The sequence below is a fragment of the Oryza brachyantha genome, chromosome 3 (genome assembly GCF_000231095.2).
Source record: "Oryza brachyantha chromosome 3, ObraRS2, whole genome shotgun sequence".
NCBI lineage: Eukaryota > Viridiplantae > Streptophyta > Magnoliopsida > Poales > Poaceae > Oryza > Oryza brachyantha.
This window is the reverse complement of record NC_023165.2, coordinates 15807460-15827241: the sequence shown is the minus strand read 5'-3', so window position 1 is coordinate 15827241 and position 19782 is coordinate 15807460. Positions and strand designations below refer to the sequence as shown.

General features: G+C 44.6%; 2 protein-coding genes across 2 annotated transcripts; both read right to left on the bottom strand.

The window, feature by feature from the left end:
- Positions 1–11470: 11470 nt before the first annotated feature.
- Positions 11471–12181, bottom strand: LOC102710003 (zinc finger protein 36-like). The gene has a single exon (XM_006650176.2). The coding sequence runs from the start codon at positions 12179–12181 to the stop codon at positions 11591–11593; it is 591 nt and encodes a 196-aa protein (XP_006650239.1). The 3' UTR covers positions 11471–11590.
- Positions 12182–14848: 2667 nt separating this feature from the next.
- Positions 14849–15580, bottom strand: LOC102709722 (zinc finger protein 36-like). The gene has a single exon (XM_006650175.2). It carries the CDS (start codon positions 15578–15580, stop codon positions 14939–14941), a length of 642 nt encoding a protein of 213 aa, XP_006650238.1. The 3' UTR covers positions 14849–14938.
- Between the last annotated feature and the right edge of the window lie 4202 nt (positions 15581–19782).

The window sequence follows — 19782 nt, the reverse complement described above, 5'->3', positions numbered from 1 at the left end:
TGATGTAAATTTCTGGGCGTGACAGGCGCCAACACCTATCACGGAGGAAATTCCTTCGCCTGCTAGTACACCTGTCCAGCCGACCGATGCTACTCCCATGACACAAGTGGTTCTAGCTACCCTCATTTGTTTCCTTGCTGTCCTCATATTTTACCTCAGCCGTCCTCCTTTTCCCAGGAATTGAGCGACTTTTTCTTCTTCGACATCGGCCAATACATTGATATGCCTGAAGCTAAGACCGATGCGTCTGTTTCGTCACCTGTCGATGTCAAAGAACGACTTTGAGACAGCCTGGCAAGGTTGGATTTCCCCATTGGCACACTTGTCAATGACGGCTACCCGATCAGAACCAGAATTGAAGCGATCCAAGATCGGCTACCCGATGACTTGATGCATGCCATAGCTCCTGCGGGCTACATTGAGTCTCAACGGCTTCCTGTGCTTCGAGTACGCCAGAGGATTGCCGACTGTGCCTCCCAGGTTTCGGCCTAGGCCAAGGTACAAGCCGATCGGGAAAAGGCCATTAACGAGAAGGCCAGGTTGGACGAACTCCAATCAGCAGCACCAGCCTTATCGGCCAAGATTGCCGACCTACAGGCGAAGAAGGCCGCCTTGGAGGCACAACTAGCCCAGGTCGCAGAAGATCTTGCTGCAGAAGAAGGAAGACTAGCCAACCTGCCATCTGTCATCATCGCTCAAGAACAGACCTTGAAGTCGGTTGTTCAGGTCGCCATCCATAGCCGTCAATCCTTGAAGGCAATTGCTGGCACTGACGCCGATGATTTGAAGATAATCCAAGATGTCGACGTTGTTCTCCTGCGTGCAATTGCTGCTCTGAAGCAACATCTGGGCTTGTAATTACCCGTCTTTGTTTTATCATTGGCCTATAGTGTCACTTGATACTTTTAATAGCTTGTCGTAACTTTGGCTCAATGTTATAACTTTTGCTTTTCTGTCACTACTGTCGCTTTCGTCTTGATTTGTGATGAGTTTCGATCTAAGGGCGATGTGCTATCATCGGCCATCTTGAGGCGATAATTGACTGTACCGGCTTCCATGTTAATCGGCTCTAGCTGATCACATATTGATCCATACGCTCAGGTAGTATTTCTTTTAGTACTTTCTGTTTAAGGCTCCACCGAACTCTTCCCCATCCAATCCTTCTAGCATGTATGCGTTTCCGGGCGCACATTTGTGAATCCAAAAGGGTCCTTCCCAATTCGGTGACCACTTGCCGAAAACGTTGTCTCTGGATCCGATCGGCAGGACCAGCTTCCATACCAATTCACCTTCTTCAAAAATCTTTGACTTGACTTTCTTGTTATAATGCCTTGATATTCGAGCCTTGTCTTCTTTTATCTTGTCTAGTGCCCTTAACCGGGATTGGGCAACTTCTTCTGACTCATCCATCATGAGATTATAGTACTCTTCGGCTGTCAAGTGATCTTGCAACATCAATCTCTTGGAGCCGATGTTATTCTCCCACAGGAGTACTGCCTCATGCCCATATACCAGCTGATAAGGTGGGACTTGAATGGACCCGTGGCATGCCATCCGATAAGCCCAGAGCGAATTGGCTAGCGAAGTATGCCATCTCCTAGGCTGCTCGACTATCTTTCTTTTTATTAGCTTGATAAAACTCTTGTTTGAGGCCTCTGCCTGTCCATTAGCATGAGCGTAGTAGGGAGATGAATTGAGTAATTTGATTCCCATACCGGTGACGAATTGTTGGAACTCTTCTGAGATGAATACTAATCCTTGGTCAATGGTTATTGTCTGAGGAATCCCGAATCGGTATATAATGTGTTCTTTTATGAAATTGATCACATCGGCCGAAGTTACCTTCTTCAACGGTATGGCTTCGACCCACATGGTGAAATAATCCTTAGCTGCTAGTATGAACTTATGTCCTTTGCTTGACGGGGGTATATTTGCCTGATCATGTCGATGCCCCAACCCTTGAACGGCCAAGGTTTGATGATCAGATTCATGGTCGATGCTGGAGATCTTTGCACGTTTCCAAACTTTTGGCAGTCTTGACAGCTCTTGTAGTACGTCAAGCAATCCTCCAGCATGGTCGACCAGTAGTACCCCACTCTCCGCAGCAACCACTTCATCTTGTAGGCCGATTGATGGGTGCCGCATATGCCATCGTGCACCTCGCACATTACTACTTTGACTTCTTCATTGTCTAGGCATCTTAGCAGCATGCCATCAATCGTCCTGTAATACAGTAGATCTTCGAGTAGTACATATTTAAGCGCTTTATACCTATCTTTTCGGTTGGCCGATGATGACGGGTCTTTCAAATAGTTGATGATTTCTTGTCGCCAGTCATCTTCTATCTGCCCTAGCTGCATTATCTCTACTTCTGCTTCCGAGTTCATCGGCCGGTAGCCCGATGCTCCTTAAGCGAGGGAGTTTGCCTCGGTGTTCTGCTCTCGAGGAATGTGGGTTAGCGTGATCTATTTGAAGTCTCCTAGCCGTTCTTTGACCGTTCGTGATAAGTTCTAAGGATGTCGTCTCCACATTCGTATTCTCCGGATAACTGCTTGATTACCAGTTGGGAGTCTCCCATGACCTCGACTGCTTCGGCTCTTATTTTCTTGAGCAGCTCTAACCCTTTGATCAACGCTTCATACTCGGCCTGATTGTTGGTCCGATACGGCTTCATGGTGTATGCAAACTCGAAGCATGCCCCCTGAGGCGAGATTATCATCAGGCCGATGCCACACCCGTGCCTGCAAACCGATCCGTCGAAGAATATTGTCCAAGGCATGATTTCGACGTAATCGGCCTCCTTGTGGTGTTCGACTATAAAATCGGTCATCACTTGCCCTTTCACCGCTTTGGCCGACTCATATTTCAGATCATATTCTGTTAATGCCAGAATCCATTTACCCATCCTTCCTTTCATAACTGCGGCTGGTAGCATATATTTTACCATGTCGGCTTTGCACACTACCGTGCACTCGGCCGCCAGCAAGTAATGCCTTAACTTGGTGCATGAAAAGTACAAGCACAGGCATAACCTTTTGACCTCTGGGTATCTGGTTTCGGTGTCTAACAGTTTTCTTCTTAGATAATACACCACCCTTTCCTTGCCTTCTATTTCCTAGATCAGTACCGAGCCGATAGTTTTCTTATCAGTTGATAAATAAAGTTTGAAGAGCACCCCTTTTTTGCGTGGCATAATAACTGGAGGGTTCTTCAAGTACTCTTTGATCTTGTCGAATGCCTCCTGGTGACTCTCCCCCACGAGAATTCTTGATCGGTTTTAGTTTCAGCAACGGAGAGAAGGGTTCAATTCTTCCAGAAATTTACACCAAATTTCTGAACAATAGCATGTATTAAATCTCGGTCCAGGAATCAGCCCGAGTACACACTATGACAAATCAATACACAGTTCCACGACTTAAAAAAAAATAAAAACAATTATCTATCGAAATGCAGCGGAAAAAGAAAACAAACTAAAACCATCTAATCTTCAGCTTGACGATGATGGCTCCACTCCACAGGCATTCTCGACGGCGGACTGAACTTCACTTCAACCTTGGGAACAACCTTCTGACTGAAACTCTGGCACTTGCTCTGGTGGGGGAAAAAATAAGCAAGGCTGAGTACAAACCACCGTACTCAACAAGTAACACCCAAGAGAGGAGAATAATGAATGCAATAGGGTATCAAAGATAGGCTAAGGTTAAATTGCATAAAGCTGCAGTAATTTAGCAAAACAGTAGATAAAATAGACTGAATAAAAAGTAAAGTAAAGTACTCAGAAATTACCATTCACTATTCAATGTTACACCACGTTGCAACAGGCCCAGACCGCTGTCGAACGTTACACCATGTAGCGACAGGGTCAACCCTCTGCACAACGTTACACCACGTTGTGACAGACCCAAACCACTACCAACATTACACCACGTTGCACAGGGTCAAACCAGTTCCAAGTTTAATCAAATTATAAAAGGTTCAACTAATCCTAGTGAATCTATCAGTTCGCCCATTAACCGTGGGCACGGCTATTCAAATAGTTTTACTCTGCAGAGGTGTATAACTTTACCCACAAGACATGGCTCCCAAGCATGTTACCATGCCCCAACGTATCACCACGATACCTCAGTACGAAAACCATGATAAGACCTTTCACCTAACCCTCCCTAGACAATCGCACCGCACTTCAAGTTTCACCCCCTCCTTTACACCAAGTTGGGCAATCCCCTCTTGTGCCTTGGTGAATCCGGAAGCAGCAGAGGCTTTCATTAGACCACGATTGTCCATCCATACTCCATCACGCTCACCCTTGCCTTGGTACGTCGAATAGGGACAAGCTAGATTACGAGTCTCGCCGTTGCCCATTCTGGCTTGTGGTTAGTACATATAAGACTTCCAGGATTTTCTAAGAACCGGTCCTTAATTGCCATGGGCACGACTCTCAAAACCATGCACCCATAGCCCACCATAAGCAATATTTTAGTTATTATTAATCCACATCGGGAGATTAATCATCACAACCATTAAGGTCTATTAAGTCTAATAGTAATTAAATGATAATTGGTGAGCTAGTTGAACTAAGCATGGCTAAGCATTGACTAATCCTAATTCTAGTCCAATTAACCCTGCGATGACAATAATAATGAGTGGGGATCAACGGGTATATAAAGGTAAATGCCCAATAGGTAAATAAAGTAAATAGATTTGCATAAAACAATGCATGTTTGAATGTAAAGCAGGGATTTTATAAACATAGGTTCAATATGATCAAAGAAGGGTGCCACTTGCCTTGCTTAGACCCACGAGGAACTTCGGCGATGACTTCGAGAATGAACGGCGCTGCGACGGGGTCAAAACCTACGACAAACAAGGCAAAACAAACAAAACAGGCTATAAAACTACTGAAACAGAGAAAAGAACTATTTTTAATGGATTCTTGGCATTTTTATAGATTTAATGATACTTGAATGGGCCTAAACGGAGACTAGATGAATTAGCTATTAATTTTAGAAGGTTAACTATGTTTTTAAACTAAACAGAAAACCTTATTGATTTATTGCGCAATTAATTGGAGGACTACGTCAGCGGGGAGAGAGGAAAGCTGACAGACGGGACCCACACAGCGGTGAGAGAGAGAGAGGCAGGAATGTCAGGCGGGGCCCACATGTCAGTGAAGCAAGGGACAGACAAGTGGGGCCATGGTGGGGGAGAGAGAACGACGGCTGGTCCCCATCGGTCAGTGACACAGAATAGGGGAGAGAGGGGAGATAGGCTTCGCCGAGGCAGAGGGAGGAGGCGACCGGGCGACGGTGGTCGATGACCAGCGACGGCGGCGGGGTCTGGCGACCAGCGGCGGCGGACGCACGGCGATGGCCGGTGACCGGCGGTGACGGAGGCGAGCGGAGCGGCGAAATGGCGGTGGTAGAGGAGAGGAAAGGCGGTGGCCTTGCGGCGGAGCGCGGGCGGAGTGGGCGAAGCGACGGCGTGTCGACCGGTGGCGTGGGCGCGCTCGGGCATGGGCGGAGGGAGCTCGACGGCGGTGATGGCGCGCATTCGCGACGGCCGGCGGGGCGGGTGGTGAGCGCGCGAGGGGGCGGCTCATGGCAGCGAGCCGAGGGAGAGAGAGAGGGAGGACGGCGACGGCTTACCGGCAACGGGGAGAGCGACGGCAAGTCGGCGAGGGCCGGGGACAGGTGGTAACGGCCGGCGGCGCTTGGGACGCGGCCGGCGGTTGCGGGGCGGCAGTTAGCGTGCGCGCGGGAAAGCAGAAGGTGGTTGCCCTGGCACGAGCGAGTCTGAGACGGCGGGCGCAGGCGCGACATGGCGGCTATGGAGAGCCGACACGGCGCGGCTGATGGGCACGTGGCGGTGCACGCGCGGAGGATGGCTGCAGCGACGACGGCGAGGCGTGCGCACGGGAGGTTAGAGACGGGCCCGACAGGTGGGTCTCACCTGTCGGTGTCCCAGGGAGGAGGAGGAAAAGGGGACTACGAGCTTGGGGAATTTGGCCGGTTTGGCTCGGCCCAGTGCGATGCGAGAGGGATAGAGATGGAGGAGGCGACAATGAGCTGGGCCGAGAGAAGAGTTCGGCCGGCCCAGAGAAAAGAGAGGGAGGAAAGGTGGGAGCAGGGGAGACAGGCTGAGCAGAGGAAGTGGGCCGGCGGCCTGCTGGCCAGGAGGAGAGGGAAAAGGAGGATTGGGCTGAGCGAAGTAATGGGGACTTCGAGCGCGGGTTGGGCCGACTCGAGAAATTGCGGATAGAACACGTATTTGTATAACGGAACTAAAACGTGCACGAATATAGATTCGCACGACGAATCAGATCTGCATCACGAAAACGTGAACTGTTAGTGGAACAACGACAGGATTTAACGACTCGCTAAACAGGGATCCAACGACTTTAACGTAAAACCAATCTACGTGTGCGAAATTGAATTTCCTATTGCAGATCAATCTCACGCTAGCTAATTAGATTAGAAAAACCTAAGTAATTACACGGTAGATAAAAGATAGATTGATTTGCAGGAGGTGATGTTGTATGTACCTGGACGCCTCCTTGAACTATTACTCGACCCATAGCCAATGTCAGGATGGACCATTTTGATGGGGAACGGATGTCCGTCAATCATCATCGGCTTCTTGGTCTCCTCAAACTTGATGCGGCCTTGTTCGACTGCCACCTGGATTTGACGCCAGAATATCTGACAGTCGTTTGTGTGGTGAGAGATGGAATTGTGCCACTTGGAATATTTTGTTCTTTTTTAGTTCTTCTGCCAATGGTATGACATGTCCTGCTGGCAGCTGGATGTGCTTCTCTTGTAGCAGGAGGTCGAAGATCTTGTCGGGTTTGTTGACATCGAAGTCAGACTTTTCTGTCTCCTTTCCCCCCTTGACCCAGGGAAAATTCACCGGCTTTTTATTTCTTGTCCACTCTGCCAATCCTATGTCAGATTCCTGGATGTCGGAGTCCGACGACTCTTCAGCTAGATAGACGACGCGACGTTGGAACTTATCCTTCCTGGCCTCTTGGTATCGGAACTCATGGACCGACACTTTTTGCACGAGATGTGCCAAACTCTCGAATTCCTGGGCCGAGAATTTTTCCCTAATTTGGCCAAGCAAGCCCTGGAATGCTAATTCGGCCAACTGCTGGTCGCTTAAGTTTAGCCGATAGCATCGGCTTCTCACGTTGCGGAATCTCTAGACGTAGTCATGGACCGATTCATCTATTTTTTGTCTGACTGTGGTGAGATCGGTCAACGTCATCTCTTGTACTCCTGCAAAGAAATACATGTGGAACTATTTTTCGAGATCGGCTCAGCTCCTGACCGAATTTGGAGGCAGGGATGAAAACCAAGTGAAGGCCGATCTAGATAATGTAAGTGGGAAAAACACACTTTTAGCGCATCTTCAGCTGATGCTTCACCACACTAGGCTAGGAATCAGCCGACATGCTCGATAGTTGATGTGCCATCTTGCCCCGAGAACATGGAGAAATCCGGTACCCTATACCGGTGTGGTAACGGCACCCTCTCAAACCACTCTGAGTATGGGCACCGATACATGGTTGTTTGTTCCCTCGGCCTTAGGCCGAAGCGCTCCTGCATGACCTCTGCTATTCGGTCTGTACAATCTTCATCCCTGAATTGCCCTCTGGGCACTGGGTCGGGCTAACAGAATTGGTTCTCGTACATCGGCTCTGGTTGATGTGGCCATGCTGGAGGTGGTTGGTACTACTGGTTATCCCGATAGTATAGGTCGACGTGTCGAGCGTTCCTTGGTGGAGTCCTCTCCTAGTAGGGTTGCCTGGGCCTCTCCGGGATCTCTTCCAAGTGCACACGGGCATGTGGCGGTATCGGCTCTTCGTCCCTTGGATCTCTCTCATCCTTGTACTGCCGATACCTGGGTCTTTCCCCGTCAGGGAAGTATCTAGGCCCCCTCTGGTGTGATTCCCCGTCAGGAGCTCCATCGGCCACCTGCCGAATCAATCCCGACAGGGTATTCACCAGCACCCCCGATTGGTTGATGACTGCATGGTGTACTGCCGAATCTACCATGTCCTATAGATTCGGCTGGTTCTCAAGGGGTGGTTCCTTGTTCTTCCCTGGCTCCGACTCAGGTGTCGGAAGTCGAGACTTCTGCACCGGGCCTCTTCGAGTCATGCTGAAGGACTCGAGGCACAGCTTCTGGAATTTATCCATATGTCGCTGCACCAGGGCCCGCTGCTCATCAGTGAGGCTCTCCCAGGTGACAGGGAGGATGTTCTCGGCACTGACTTCCTTTGCTACCATTGTTGTTGTCTTGACTTGACGGATGCTTGATTGGCTCGTGGCTGAATAGGGTTCTTGACACGGTCCCACTGGGCGTACCAAAAATGTGTTGACGCTGAAAATAACAGTCAACGGTAACACAAGTAGGCCTAGGAATCATTCTTAGACAACTCCAGTGCAGGATCTAATTCATAGAAATATTGGGTGTGCCAGTCAGTTTGATCATGTAACTAACAAGACATAACACGAAAAATTGTTAACCATGAAGTCTCCATCGGCTGGACAGCCGATACCGCCCTAGGACCCTACCCGACAGACTAGACGATCAGCTTTACAGGAATTTTATGATAACATTTGTAAATATGCCCAATCGGCTGAACCAGAAGTGCGATAAATACTGAATAGTCTAATCGATCAATTAATCTTAAAAGATCGGACCGAACCAAGACAGTCTTAAGATTAACCGACTGATCGGACCATTACAGAACTTATCGCACATAAGGTGAGCAACTGAGACAGGAATATGTAATTATACGTGAACTGGAATGCTATCACTAATCATTAACATAAAACAATAACAACCAATGGCACACGTGCCCAATACAGATCTAGAAGATCAAACTTAATCGAGACAGTACAGATCTAAACATAGCCACGTATAACATCAGACGAATAGTATAATATGCGAATAATGAGATAGCGAAACAACATAATCCATCAATCAATCCATTAAACTCAGCCGATCAGACAAACTTCTATGGACATATCATACAAAACTGACATAGATCAGGCCTAGCCGAGACAGTATGCAGTCTAGCATGACATAACCATAGAAACATGAAGATCAGTGAATTTAACCAACCAACCAATGAATTACTCAAGAGATAATACTGGCTAAAACCCCAGCAATAAGCCTCTATGAATCCTCGATCCAATCCAACAACGTGGATACAGTGAACTAGATTGATCGGACTAAACCGAGACAGAACCAAGCCAACTAGAACAACGTTACCAGATTGAAAAGAAGAATTCATAGAGACTTGAACGAATGTTATTACTATTTTAAGCTAGAACAGGTCAAAACAGTAATAGAGCTCAGCCCGCCGATCAACCAAGCAGAATATCGGACTTAACCGAGACAGTTCTATCTTAGTTGATCGACGGGTTCTGACGAACTAGAACTTACATTGCGAAGCTGACAAACCCCGCGCCGAAAGCTCAAGCAAGTGGAAGGTTTGAGGCGATGCGCCAAGTTAGACTGATCTGCTGATAATTTACAAGGACCCCGGGCACTTATATTTATAGCCCCGGGAAGTAACTAACCGGATAAAAATCCGCTACTAACTAACTTTAGACTGTCCGGACACTAATTAAATAATAGAATCCTAAACAAACTTCGAGATAAATCCTAAGTAATCTACACGGACTCACAGTTAAATACCGAACCCATCTCCAAGCTTTGGGCCCAACCGGACTCCCGTTCTTGTCCGATCTAGACTCTATTGGCTGCAACCACATCGCACCCAGTTTTCCTGTCCTCAGCCGATTCGATCCTTCCTATCCGATTCGGTCTTCAACCGTGCTTCAATCTATAACGACCATTTGCCAAAATTTTGCGTTAACAGAACGATCTTCCCCTAGAAGCATGCGCTGGTGCACAAGTTTTCGACATGACCAAGAATACTAAGGTTGTGTTTGGGAAGGTTAAGAAGAAGGCAGTCAAGAGGAAGAAAGCAAAGGATAAGGATCCTACAAATGCGACGGATCAGGGAAATGTGTGGCCTTTCAAGAAGCACTGAATATATTTTAGGAATCTCGATTACTGGAAAGACCTAGAGGTTCGTCATGTCATTGATGTAATGTATCTTGAGAAGAATGTATTCGACAGTACCATTGGCACTTTACTAGACATCCCGAGTAAGATGAAAAATGGGCTGAACTCAAGTACCGACCTAGTCATATGGACATAAGGCATGACCTTCACCCAAAAGAGCTGGTAAATAGGAAGATTGATATTGCTCCGGCATGCTACTCACTAACAATAGAAGAGAAAAAGGCTTTATGTACATGCTTGCGTACTTTGAAGATCCCGACCGGTTTCTCATCGAACATCAGAAAACTTGTATCTATGAAATATTTAACCGTATCTGGGTACAATGCTCACGACCGTCATGAAGATATTAATTGTTTTCCTACCTATTGCTATAAGAGCGGTCAAACCAATTCACACTAAGATGGTGGAAACAAAGTTGTGCTACTTTTTCATTCGAGTATCACAGAAGGTTTTTGCTCCTAAAGAGTTTGGCCCCCTTCAAAAATTTGCAATCAAAACAGGTTGCCAGCTTGAAATGTTGTTCCCTCCATCTTACTTCAATATGATGGAGCATCTGATTGTGCACATCGTCCCTTAAATTATTGAAATTGGTCCCCTAAACTTACATCAGATGTGGGCGTACGAGAGGTACATGTCGGTTCTGAAAAGGTATGTCCATAACCGAGCTCATCCGGAGGGATCAATGATAGAGGGGTATACAACTGAGGAGGTGGTTGAATGTTGTATAGATTACATGAAGGACGTCACACCCATTGGTCTACCTATCCATGTACATGAGGGTCAGTTAGCTGAGACGAGCACCGTAGGCAAGAAAATGTTCTATGATGAGGCGTACAAAGACGTTGCGACCGTGCTGTGGAGCAGTAACCCCATGTAGCTGGAGATCGGCGGCGTAGTGCGACCCTAGAGCGGCAATGGGGTGGCGACCCCAACGCGCGATGGTAGCGATGAGTGGAGACCCTAGCACAGTGACGATTGCACTGCGGCGGTAGCACGAGGACCCCAGCGCTGCGATGGCGATGGTGACGACGATCCCAGCACGTGATGGTGACTGAAGTAGCAACCGTTTGTGATTTGTTTTGATTTGTTCCGTATGGATATGTTCTTGGACCGATATGAAGTCCTTGACATGTTCTTCGGTGGGGGAGGGGGCGGTCGAGCTCGATGCGTCACCATGATTCGAGCTGATGTGTCGAACCAACGACTGTTTTTTTACTCAGGTAACCTCTTTTGTGCTTGATTTCACATCCAGCACAGATGGATTGGTCTCATCAGTGTTGGGAGTATAGTTTGTATACCCGGTACTGAAGCCCTCTAGCACCCATCACTAATATACTTTTTTTTGTAATAATGGTAATTAAGAAAAAAAATTCTTCCTTGATCACAAATATACAGACGAAGAGATAATTAATAACAATGGATACCCTCAACAAGAAAATCAAAGAAGATTTGGAACGAATGAAATTCTGGACAGTAATGATTTAAGATGCTATAAATTAAGCTCCAATGATGGGATTGAAATCCGGCGCTTCTTGAACGGCAAGGGGCTCTGGACCTCCTCCTCCTCTCCCCAACTTCTCACGCCGGCAGCCACCGTCTCCGGCACCGGCTTTAGGTTCAGGTCAAAATTCCTCATGCTCGACGAACCGGAACCTGACGCCGATGCCGTGACCGACACTACCGACAGCCCGTCCCAGTAATGGCACCTCTTGTGCCCGCCGAGCGCCTGCCCCGTCGCGAAGGTCCGGTGGCAAACTGAGCACCTGTGCCTGCTGCCGCCCGACGTCGTCGTCGTCGTCGTCGATGAGGCCGTGTCGTCGGCGGACGGCGCGTCGATTCGGTGAACGGGCAGAGCCAGAGCGGCCGTCGGCCTCCGGTGGCTTGCCTTGTGGCCGCCTAGCGCCTGGTGCGACGGGAACGCCTTGCCGCAGACGGAGCACCGGAACCGGAGCTCGTCGCACGCCGGCGACACCATCTGGATCTGCTGCTGCTGCTGCACCCACTGACCACCAACGCTGGCCTGGGCGAGCGCCATGAGGCAAAGGGAGACGTAGTCATCGTGGGTCATGCTAGTCGTCATTTGCATGCGTGAAAGCTAATTCTAGATGCTGTATGAAATGGTAGGTAGCTCTGTTTGGGTTGGAGATCGAATGGTAGCTCTGGACTGATCGAATATATATGAGTGGTAGTAGTTAGTATGCATGCATGTTGTATATATTTGTATGTGACGGCCGGGGTGGGTGGATATATGCATGCATGGATGGAACGGAAGAAGAAATTAAGGTGCATGTGGCAGCAGTCAGGGTCAAAGTAGCACGAGGGCGGACGTGAAGCTTGAAACACAGATGCGTGCATGCTTGTAGCTTCCTTCCGGCTCTAGCTACAATACATAATTCATATAGTGATGGTGCATGATTTGTGCACGTTGGAGCCGTGCATCTCTATGGTTCTAGCAAGTGTTATTTATGTTCTAAAATATAATTATTTTAGGCTGGTCAGTAGATGATAAATATATTGATAAAGCTGAGATGATAGTTAATGATAAAATGAGAAGAATTTAAATAGAAAATGATGAATCTGTGGTGCATACTTTAAATCGTGAAAATGTTTATATTTTGAAACAAAATGGAGCAGCACGTCTTCTTCAGTGGCTTGTACTGAGTAGTTCCGCGGTGAATTCCAATGTAAAACTTTCCCTTTTAAGCTTAATTAATAGCATATTAACAGAATGCTAGCTTGCTAGTTTATCGGCAAAATTATATTCCCTGCGAAATAAACTTGTTAACCTGCATGCCTTTCAAACTATTGGACGTTGGTCTAGATTAATTAACATCCGTATAAATTTAGGCACAATACTATAAAACCTTACATTATAAAATATAGGTATTATTACTGTTGACCTGAAAAACAAAAACACAAATATGTTTTCCGGAGTACTACTTGTTTGTTGTCGTCCCCCCTCTCTCCTGAACAGCAGTATAGAGCACTGTCCTGATACTTAAATATAGCAATACTTTATATTAAATTGCAATCATTCGTAAAACATGTAAAATGCATGGCGGCTAGCTAGTGTTAACGTTATTTTGTTTTATAAGTTTCGGTACTTATTTCTCCTATTTGGGAGAGGCATGGTTTGATAAACGTACTTGTCCTTTCATAGATCATAGGGAAAGTGACACCAGTCATCAACGACGGATGCTGCTAGGAAGATTTCAAGTTAGATAAGAAGGGGTGCACCCAAATTGTTTAAGGCGTCCGATGACTCCCATTAAGAATATCAGGATAAACTTGGATCATGCTTTGCTATTTCAATTGTGTCACCACCACGATCAGCTGATTGTCATCTTACACTTGCTGATACTCGCTCTATCACATAATATAAGGCACAACTATAACTAACACAAAAACTAGGAAAGAGTTATAACTAGCTCTTCGTTAGCACTTCGTTAGATTACCTAGATATATGTATGTATGCATGTAATGGAACGTTTTGATAGTAAAAAATATGCTAGTTAATACATGTTTACATGCATGTCTTATATTATGAGAAAAAAATAGTTACTCCTTATATTATGGGATAGAGAGAGTAAAAGAGAGAAAGAGAGAGGCGACGAACACGATACATATTCATTTTGGTCTCAGAAATACTCAACTTCTGAGTTTAAATAATTATGTCCAGTTCCAAATCCGGAATTTTGATGTTTCTTTAATAAAGTGAGTACGCATTACTATAGCCACCTAACCAAAGTAAGTTAATTACAGACTGTTATAGAAAAAAAATGTCCGTGATTTGGCCAAGTAGGTGAGCATGTCAAAAACCGCCAATAGAAAATACTATTGTAGATGTCGTAGTGATCTCCCTTTGTCTTCATCATTAATTCCTAAAAGAACAACACATAAATGCTTTTATTTATGTGTAGAGGAAGTGAATAATTACTAGAGCAAACTGTGGTGTACATGACATCCTAAACAAAACCTTATAATCTAAAATAATATTAGTATATCCTTCTCTATTACAGAATATAAATATATCTATATTGTTTAACAAAGATTAAGATTAAGCAGGAATGAATGAATGTGAGATGATGAATGGCTAAGTTGGGAAGAAATTCTTGAGCGATAAATGATTGTTGGGATATAACGGTATTGTGAAACAAAATATGAAACCTAGAGATGCTTATAGTTTGGAATAAATGGAGGACTTGTTATAATAACATTTATAGGCAGTAATATTTTTGGTATTTAGATCTATATATAGTTATAAAAAGTAGACAAATCATGTGCATCTGCAGAGACGGTAGGATCTAAAACGTCGAGTAAACAATACTATACTACTTTATTCCTTTTATTTTTTTACAATATTTTAGTTTGTATTTCTTTTAAGATTAAATTAAATCTTCTGCAGTTACATATTATATTCATCATACTTGCAAATTAAATTAATATGATGTGAAAACACTTTAAAGTGTTGTACTGCGCGTTGACTAATCATTGTTAGAAAAGTTTGACCTTGTGAAACTAAAATACGCCATGTTGATATGAAAGAGATTTGAAATTGCATTGCCTTATGTTGACCAACTTCAGTAAATTAGTTTCAGATTGAATAAATAAGCAATTAACCAAATGAATCAACACTCATAATTAAGGCCATATACCATGGAAACGATCTATCTTAAGAGATCCATGAATGTGCATGGTTACTATATCAAAGACAGAAACCAACTAAGGAAACAATGAATTTAACAAATCAAAGAACAGACTCTGTTCAATAGAGTCGATCAATGGGCAGATCTTCTTTTGTCTTTACAGAAGATGGGCACGGTGTATGATTAATTAATTAGTGTGACAGCCTGAGCTTCTTGACCGGAAGCGGACTCTGCACCTCCTCCTCCTCCGCCCATCGCTTCATCCCGGCGGCGCTCTCCGGCAGCGGCATCAGGTTGAGGTCAAAGTTCCTGACAGCCGACGAGGTACCCGACGCCGACGCCGACGCCGAGACGGAGACGGGCACCGACGTGCCGTCCCAGTAGTGGCAGCGCTTGTGACCGCCGAGCGCCTGCCCCGTCGCGAAGCTCCTCCTGCAGATGGTGCACCGGTGCGGGCCTGTAGCCGACGACGCGGAGTCCTCCGAGTCACCCGCGGACGCCTGCTGCGCCGCCGTGGCGGCGTAATAGTGGTCCCCGGTGGGAGGCTTCCGGTGGCTGGACTTGTGGCCGCCGAGCGCCTGGTACGAGGCGAAGGCCTTCCCGCAGACGGTGCACCGGAACCGGAGCTCCTCCGCCGGCGCGGGGGCTGGGCACCACTTTGCCTGCTGGGGGTGGTCGCGGACGCCCACCGGCACCAAGGCCTTCCCCGCCCGCGTGCCGGCGAGCGCGGCGAGGCAGATGGCGAGGTAGTCCTCCTTCTTGATCGCCGGCGCCGTTGGCAGCCCGAGCGAGAGCACTGTCGGCTCGAGCAGCGCTTGCATAGCTGCCACCATGTCCGTCCCTGTCGTCGCCGTCGTAAAACCTGATGATCTAGCTAGTTCGCTAGCACGTATACGCACTCCAGTTAATCAGCAGCAGCAAGAATTCACGTACGGAAGAGGCCGGCGTGGATGATTGGATGGATTTGCATGCAGTTGGAGGCCGATGTGAGGAGAGCAAGCCGCGGCGTGGCATATATATATATATATATAGGGAAGGAGAAAAGCGATGCATGCACGTTCGTTTGGTGAGCACATGGCAGTGAGAAGGAGGAGCGAAGAAGTCGTACGTGTGCGTAGTCAAAGCAAACATGCAGCGGCCCGGGCCGTTGCTGCGTTGGTTCGCGCGGGCGCAAGTTGCAAAAAGAGAAGAAAAACAAGGCGTGGTTTTGACTTGGGCCCCAGCTCGCTCTCGCTGCTTGGCGTCCCACCTGAGCGTGGGTGGGGCCCGAACGCAGTGGGGTGAATGGGCGGGCCCCGCCCCGGTTTGCCAAGTGTGGCAGCGGCATCGGCATGCCTGCCGTACTGTGGTTTGGATGGTCAGACCAGGACTACTTTTCGTTTTCGGCACAAGGCAGATCTCGAATGCGCTGGTGGGATTCGGAAATTCCGACGTGTTGACAATTTGTAGATAGATACACCAGTCAGATTACACCGTAACATAACTAGTATTACCTCTATCGGTATGCATGCACGTCGATCCAATGTACTACCTCTATTTTTCTTATTTGACATAGCTGATATTTTTATCTGTATCTTATAGTTGTCCAATTTAAAAATATATATAATTATTAATTACTTTTTTATGATTTAATTAATTATTAAAGAAACTTTAAATTAATTTATAACTTTATGTATTTATAAAATTATTGAAAATAAGACGAACATTTAAAGGTAAATGTCGTCAAGTAGAAAAAAAAAGAGTGAGTAGTATATATCAGGGATGCGTTGTATACCAACAATATTATTGTTGTGATTTTATTGGTCTAGTCTATATATTTTTATGTTCATTATTGCTTATCAAACTACATAATAATATATTTTATCTCAGATGTTGATCACTCATGCATTCGCCACATATTTGGTCCTTTTAGCACTCTAATTTTTTATTTTTTTTGAAGAGGAAGAATTTAACACTCTGTATATTTGATATTGACCGAACTCCCCCATCCCCCTCAGCCGGCGTACGCATTGTCGGCAGGTAGCATCATCAACATCCGTGCCACTTCCTCTTTTATCCGAAGATACTCAATAAAGTCTTGTATCATGATGTTAATGTCAAAATATAAACATTGATGTGTCACACACGAAGGTCTGAGAGTCAATTCTCATAATGCTTCAGTGCAGAACCTAAATTCTTAGAAAGTCCGTGGGCGTACTAGTCAGTTTGATACTGTATCTGACAAGATGAAGAATAAAACAAGCCGATCGGCTATCGACCTGATAGGTAACAAAAAATCCAGCCAATAGGATGTTGATGCGGCAGCGTTTAGCTGATAGGCTTACCGATCGACTATTGAAAGCTTGGATCGGCTGAGGATCCGATATAAATATACTTGAATCATAAATAAAAAATGAGTACTTTGCTACGATCGGTTAAAACCAAACTTGCATGAGATTTTCTTAAGCCGATGCAACACAAAATAATTACCGAACTAAATAAATTCAGCCGATTTGTATAAAAATAATACAATAAGGCAATCAACTACTCTATTGATGTAAATATGATAAGCATGTAGATCGGCAAAGATCATCGGCCGTAAACGACTGACAAACGACCAAGATCTATAAAATACATAGCCTACATTACTAGGAATAATCATAGAAAATCGAACCAAACTAAGATAATTCAAGATCACACCTAGCAATATCAGGATAGATACTGAACAGATCTAGATTGCTATCAAGCCGATGATTAATAACTTATCGACTGGTACTCCGATAAAACGAGCAAGATACATCAGAATGATATAAACTATTTGATAGATGCAATCTAATAGATCGGACCGAACCGAGACAATATCAAATTGAATATGTCAAATAGCAAATATCAAACCAACTTAAATTACCCAAAGTGGTCAACCAGATCAACCCAAGATACTGAAGTAACTCAAGTTGAAACTGATACGATAACTAGCAATCGCGCAACCAAATTAGAAGATCGAACTGAACTGAGACAGTTCTAGTTTAGCCAATACAATTACCGTAGCTGGTTGAACGTAGGACTTAATTACCCCTCCGCCGGAGATCGAGATGATACAGCCCCGCGTTAGGTGCCAAGTTCCACCGGAGTTGAAACCACGGGAAGGAGGGTGACAATGTGCCGAAATTTATTTGATCTGTGATATGTAGACGATTTTACAAAGCTACGGGGTGCTATATTTATACCCCGAGAAATAACTAATCTAACCGGATATGGATCCATATCTAACAACTAACCTATTACACGTGAACTCTATTTAAAGATAAAATCCTAAACAAACGCTAATATACATAGATAGAGCTAAGTTACACAGACTCTAATTATTCCCGAATCTATCTGCAACATCTTAGGCCCAATCGGACTCTATCTTATGTCTGATTCAAACTTCATCGGTTGAATCCGAGTTGCACTCCAATTAATCTCTGTCCGATTGCCCTGTTTTCTGTCCGATTCAGTCTTTAACCACGGTTTATCTCCAACGGCAATTATCCAAATTCTGGCGTTAACACATGGTCATGGGTACCTCTTCTTTCCATATACATATAGACACTTACTACCTCCAAATTTAATTGATGACAATGTTAGGTTTACGACATATATTTAACCATTCCTTTATTAAAAACTATGTAAACATATTATTTATATTGTTATGACTTCTTTTAATAATGTGAAAAATACTTTTTTTTTACACCCCAACAGGGTGCCATTATATTAAATAGACGGGGAAAAATATATTTACAAGGAAAACTCGAAAAGGAAGAAGAAAAGGAGAGGTGGGGTGGAGAATGCAGTACGGTGGCGACCTAAGCTGCCATTATTACATGGATGTGCTACGTTACGCGCTCGCTATGACTTCCTTGTTTTGGGATCATAACTTGGCTAATCCATTGGCTCCACTTATGCATCAGAGGTTGATCTCATCTGCGATGCAGTGTACTAACCCCCCTCCCCCACCCCCACCCCCACCCCATCGTTGCCTCTTTCTTATGGAACACCCTGTTCTTATGTTCTTTCCATATCTCCCACGACATCAGGATGAGAAGTGATTTGAAACCTTTTTTGTCCTTTTTAGGGATTGCTTTTGTGGCATTCACCCACCAGTCCTCTTAACGTGAAATATACTTTCAGCATGAACCATTGTGTACTTCTCAAATACAACAAATAATTTAATGTCTTTTAAAAAGATAATAGAATACAGTTAACTAGGAGTATATCACTACGAGAAAAATAAAGTCAAAATTCGATATGTATAAGAGAGAAAATAGATACACATCTAGCTATTGTTCTCAGTTTAGATGACAAAATTTTATGAAATAGCCTATACATATTGTATAGGCCATAATTTTCCAAATCTTATTATAGATTTCCATAACAATTAAATCATTTTTCAGCATGTAAGGAACGACTATTATAAGTGCTTAAAAGAGTTTCCTACTATATATTTGCATTAGAGTTAGCTAGTACAGAATCAATGCTTCAGATCACAGATGTTCAATGCTTCAGATGGCTGACGTGTCCATATGTAATTGTTTTTTCACATCGTACCTAAACGATATACAAGCGATGAGGCTGATTCCGGTACATTCTAATATAATCCATACCGTTGATCTATTTTTATTGGACGGCTGTGATTAAATTATAATATCAATAATATTAGGTGTAATAGAAAATTGAAGAAGTAATATCGTCCTTTTTATTACGATCTTTATTGCCAATAAATAAAACAATTAATTAACAAAGTACCAAAATACTCATTTAAATCAACGGATAAGATTAGTTCAACATCTATTACTCCATAGTTAACGATTTATTTATAGAAATATTGATTGTACATTATATATATATATATAATAGTATTAAGTTGTATATTATATCATCTAGCTAGATAGCATCCATCACTCTTGTCTCAGCCCCCACCAAAGTTTTTAACATAACATGTAAATATTTTCCATATAAATATTATTTCTAAATGTAATTTAAATATTTACTACATTAATTTACATATATAAAGTTT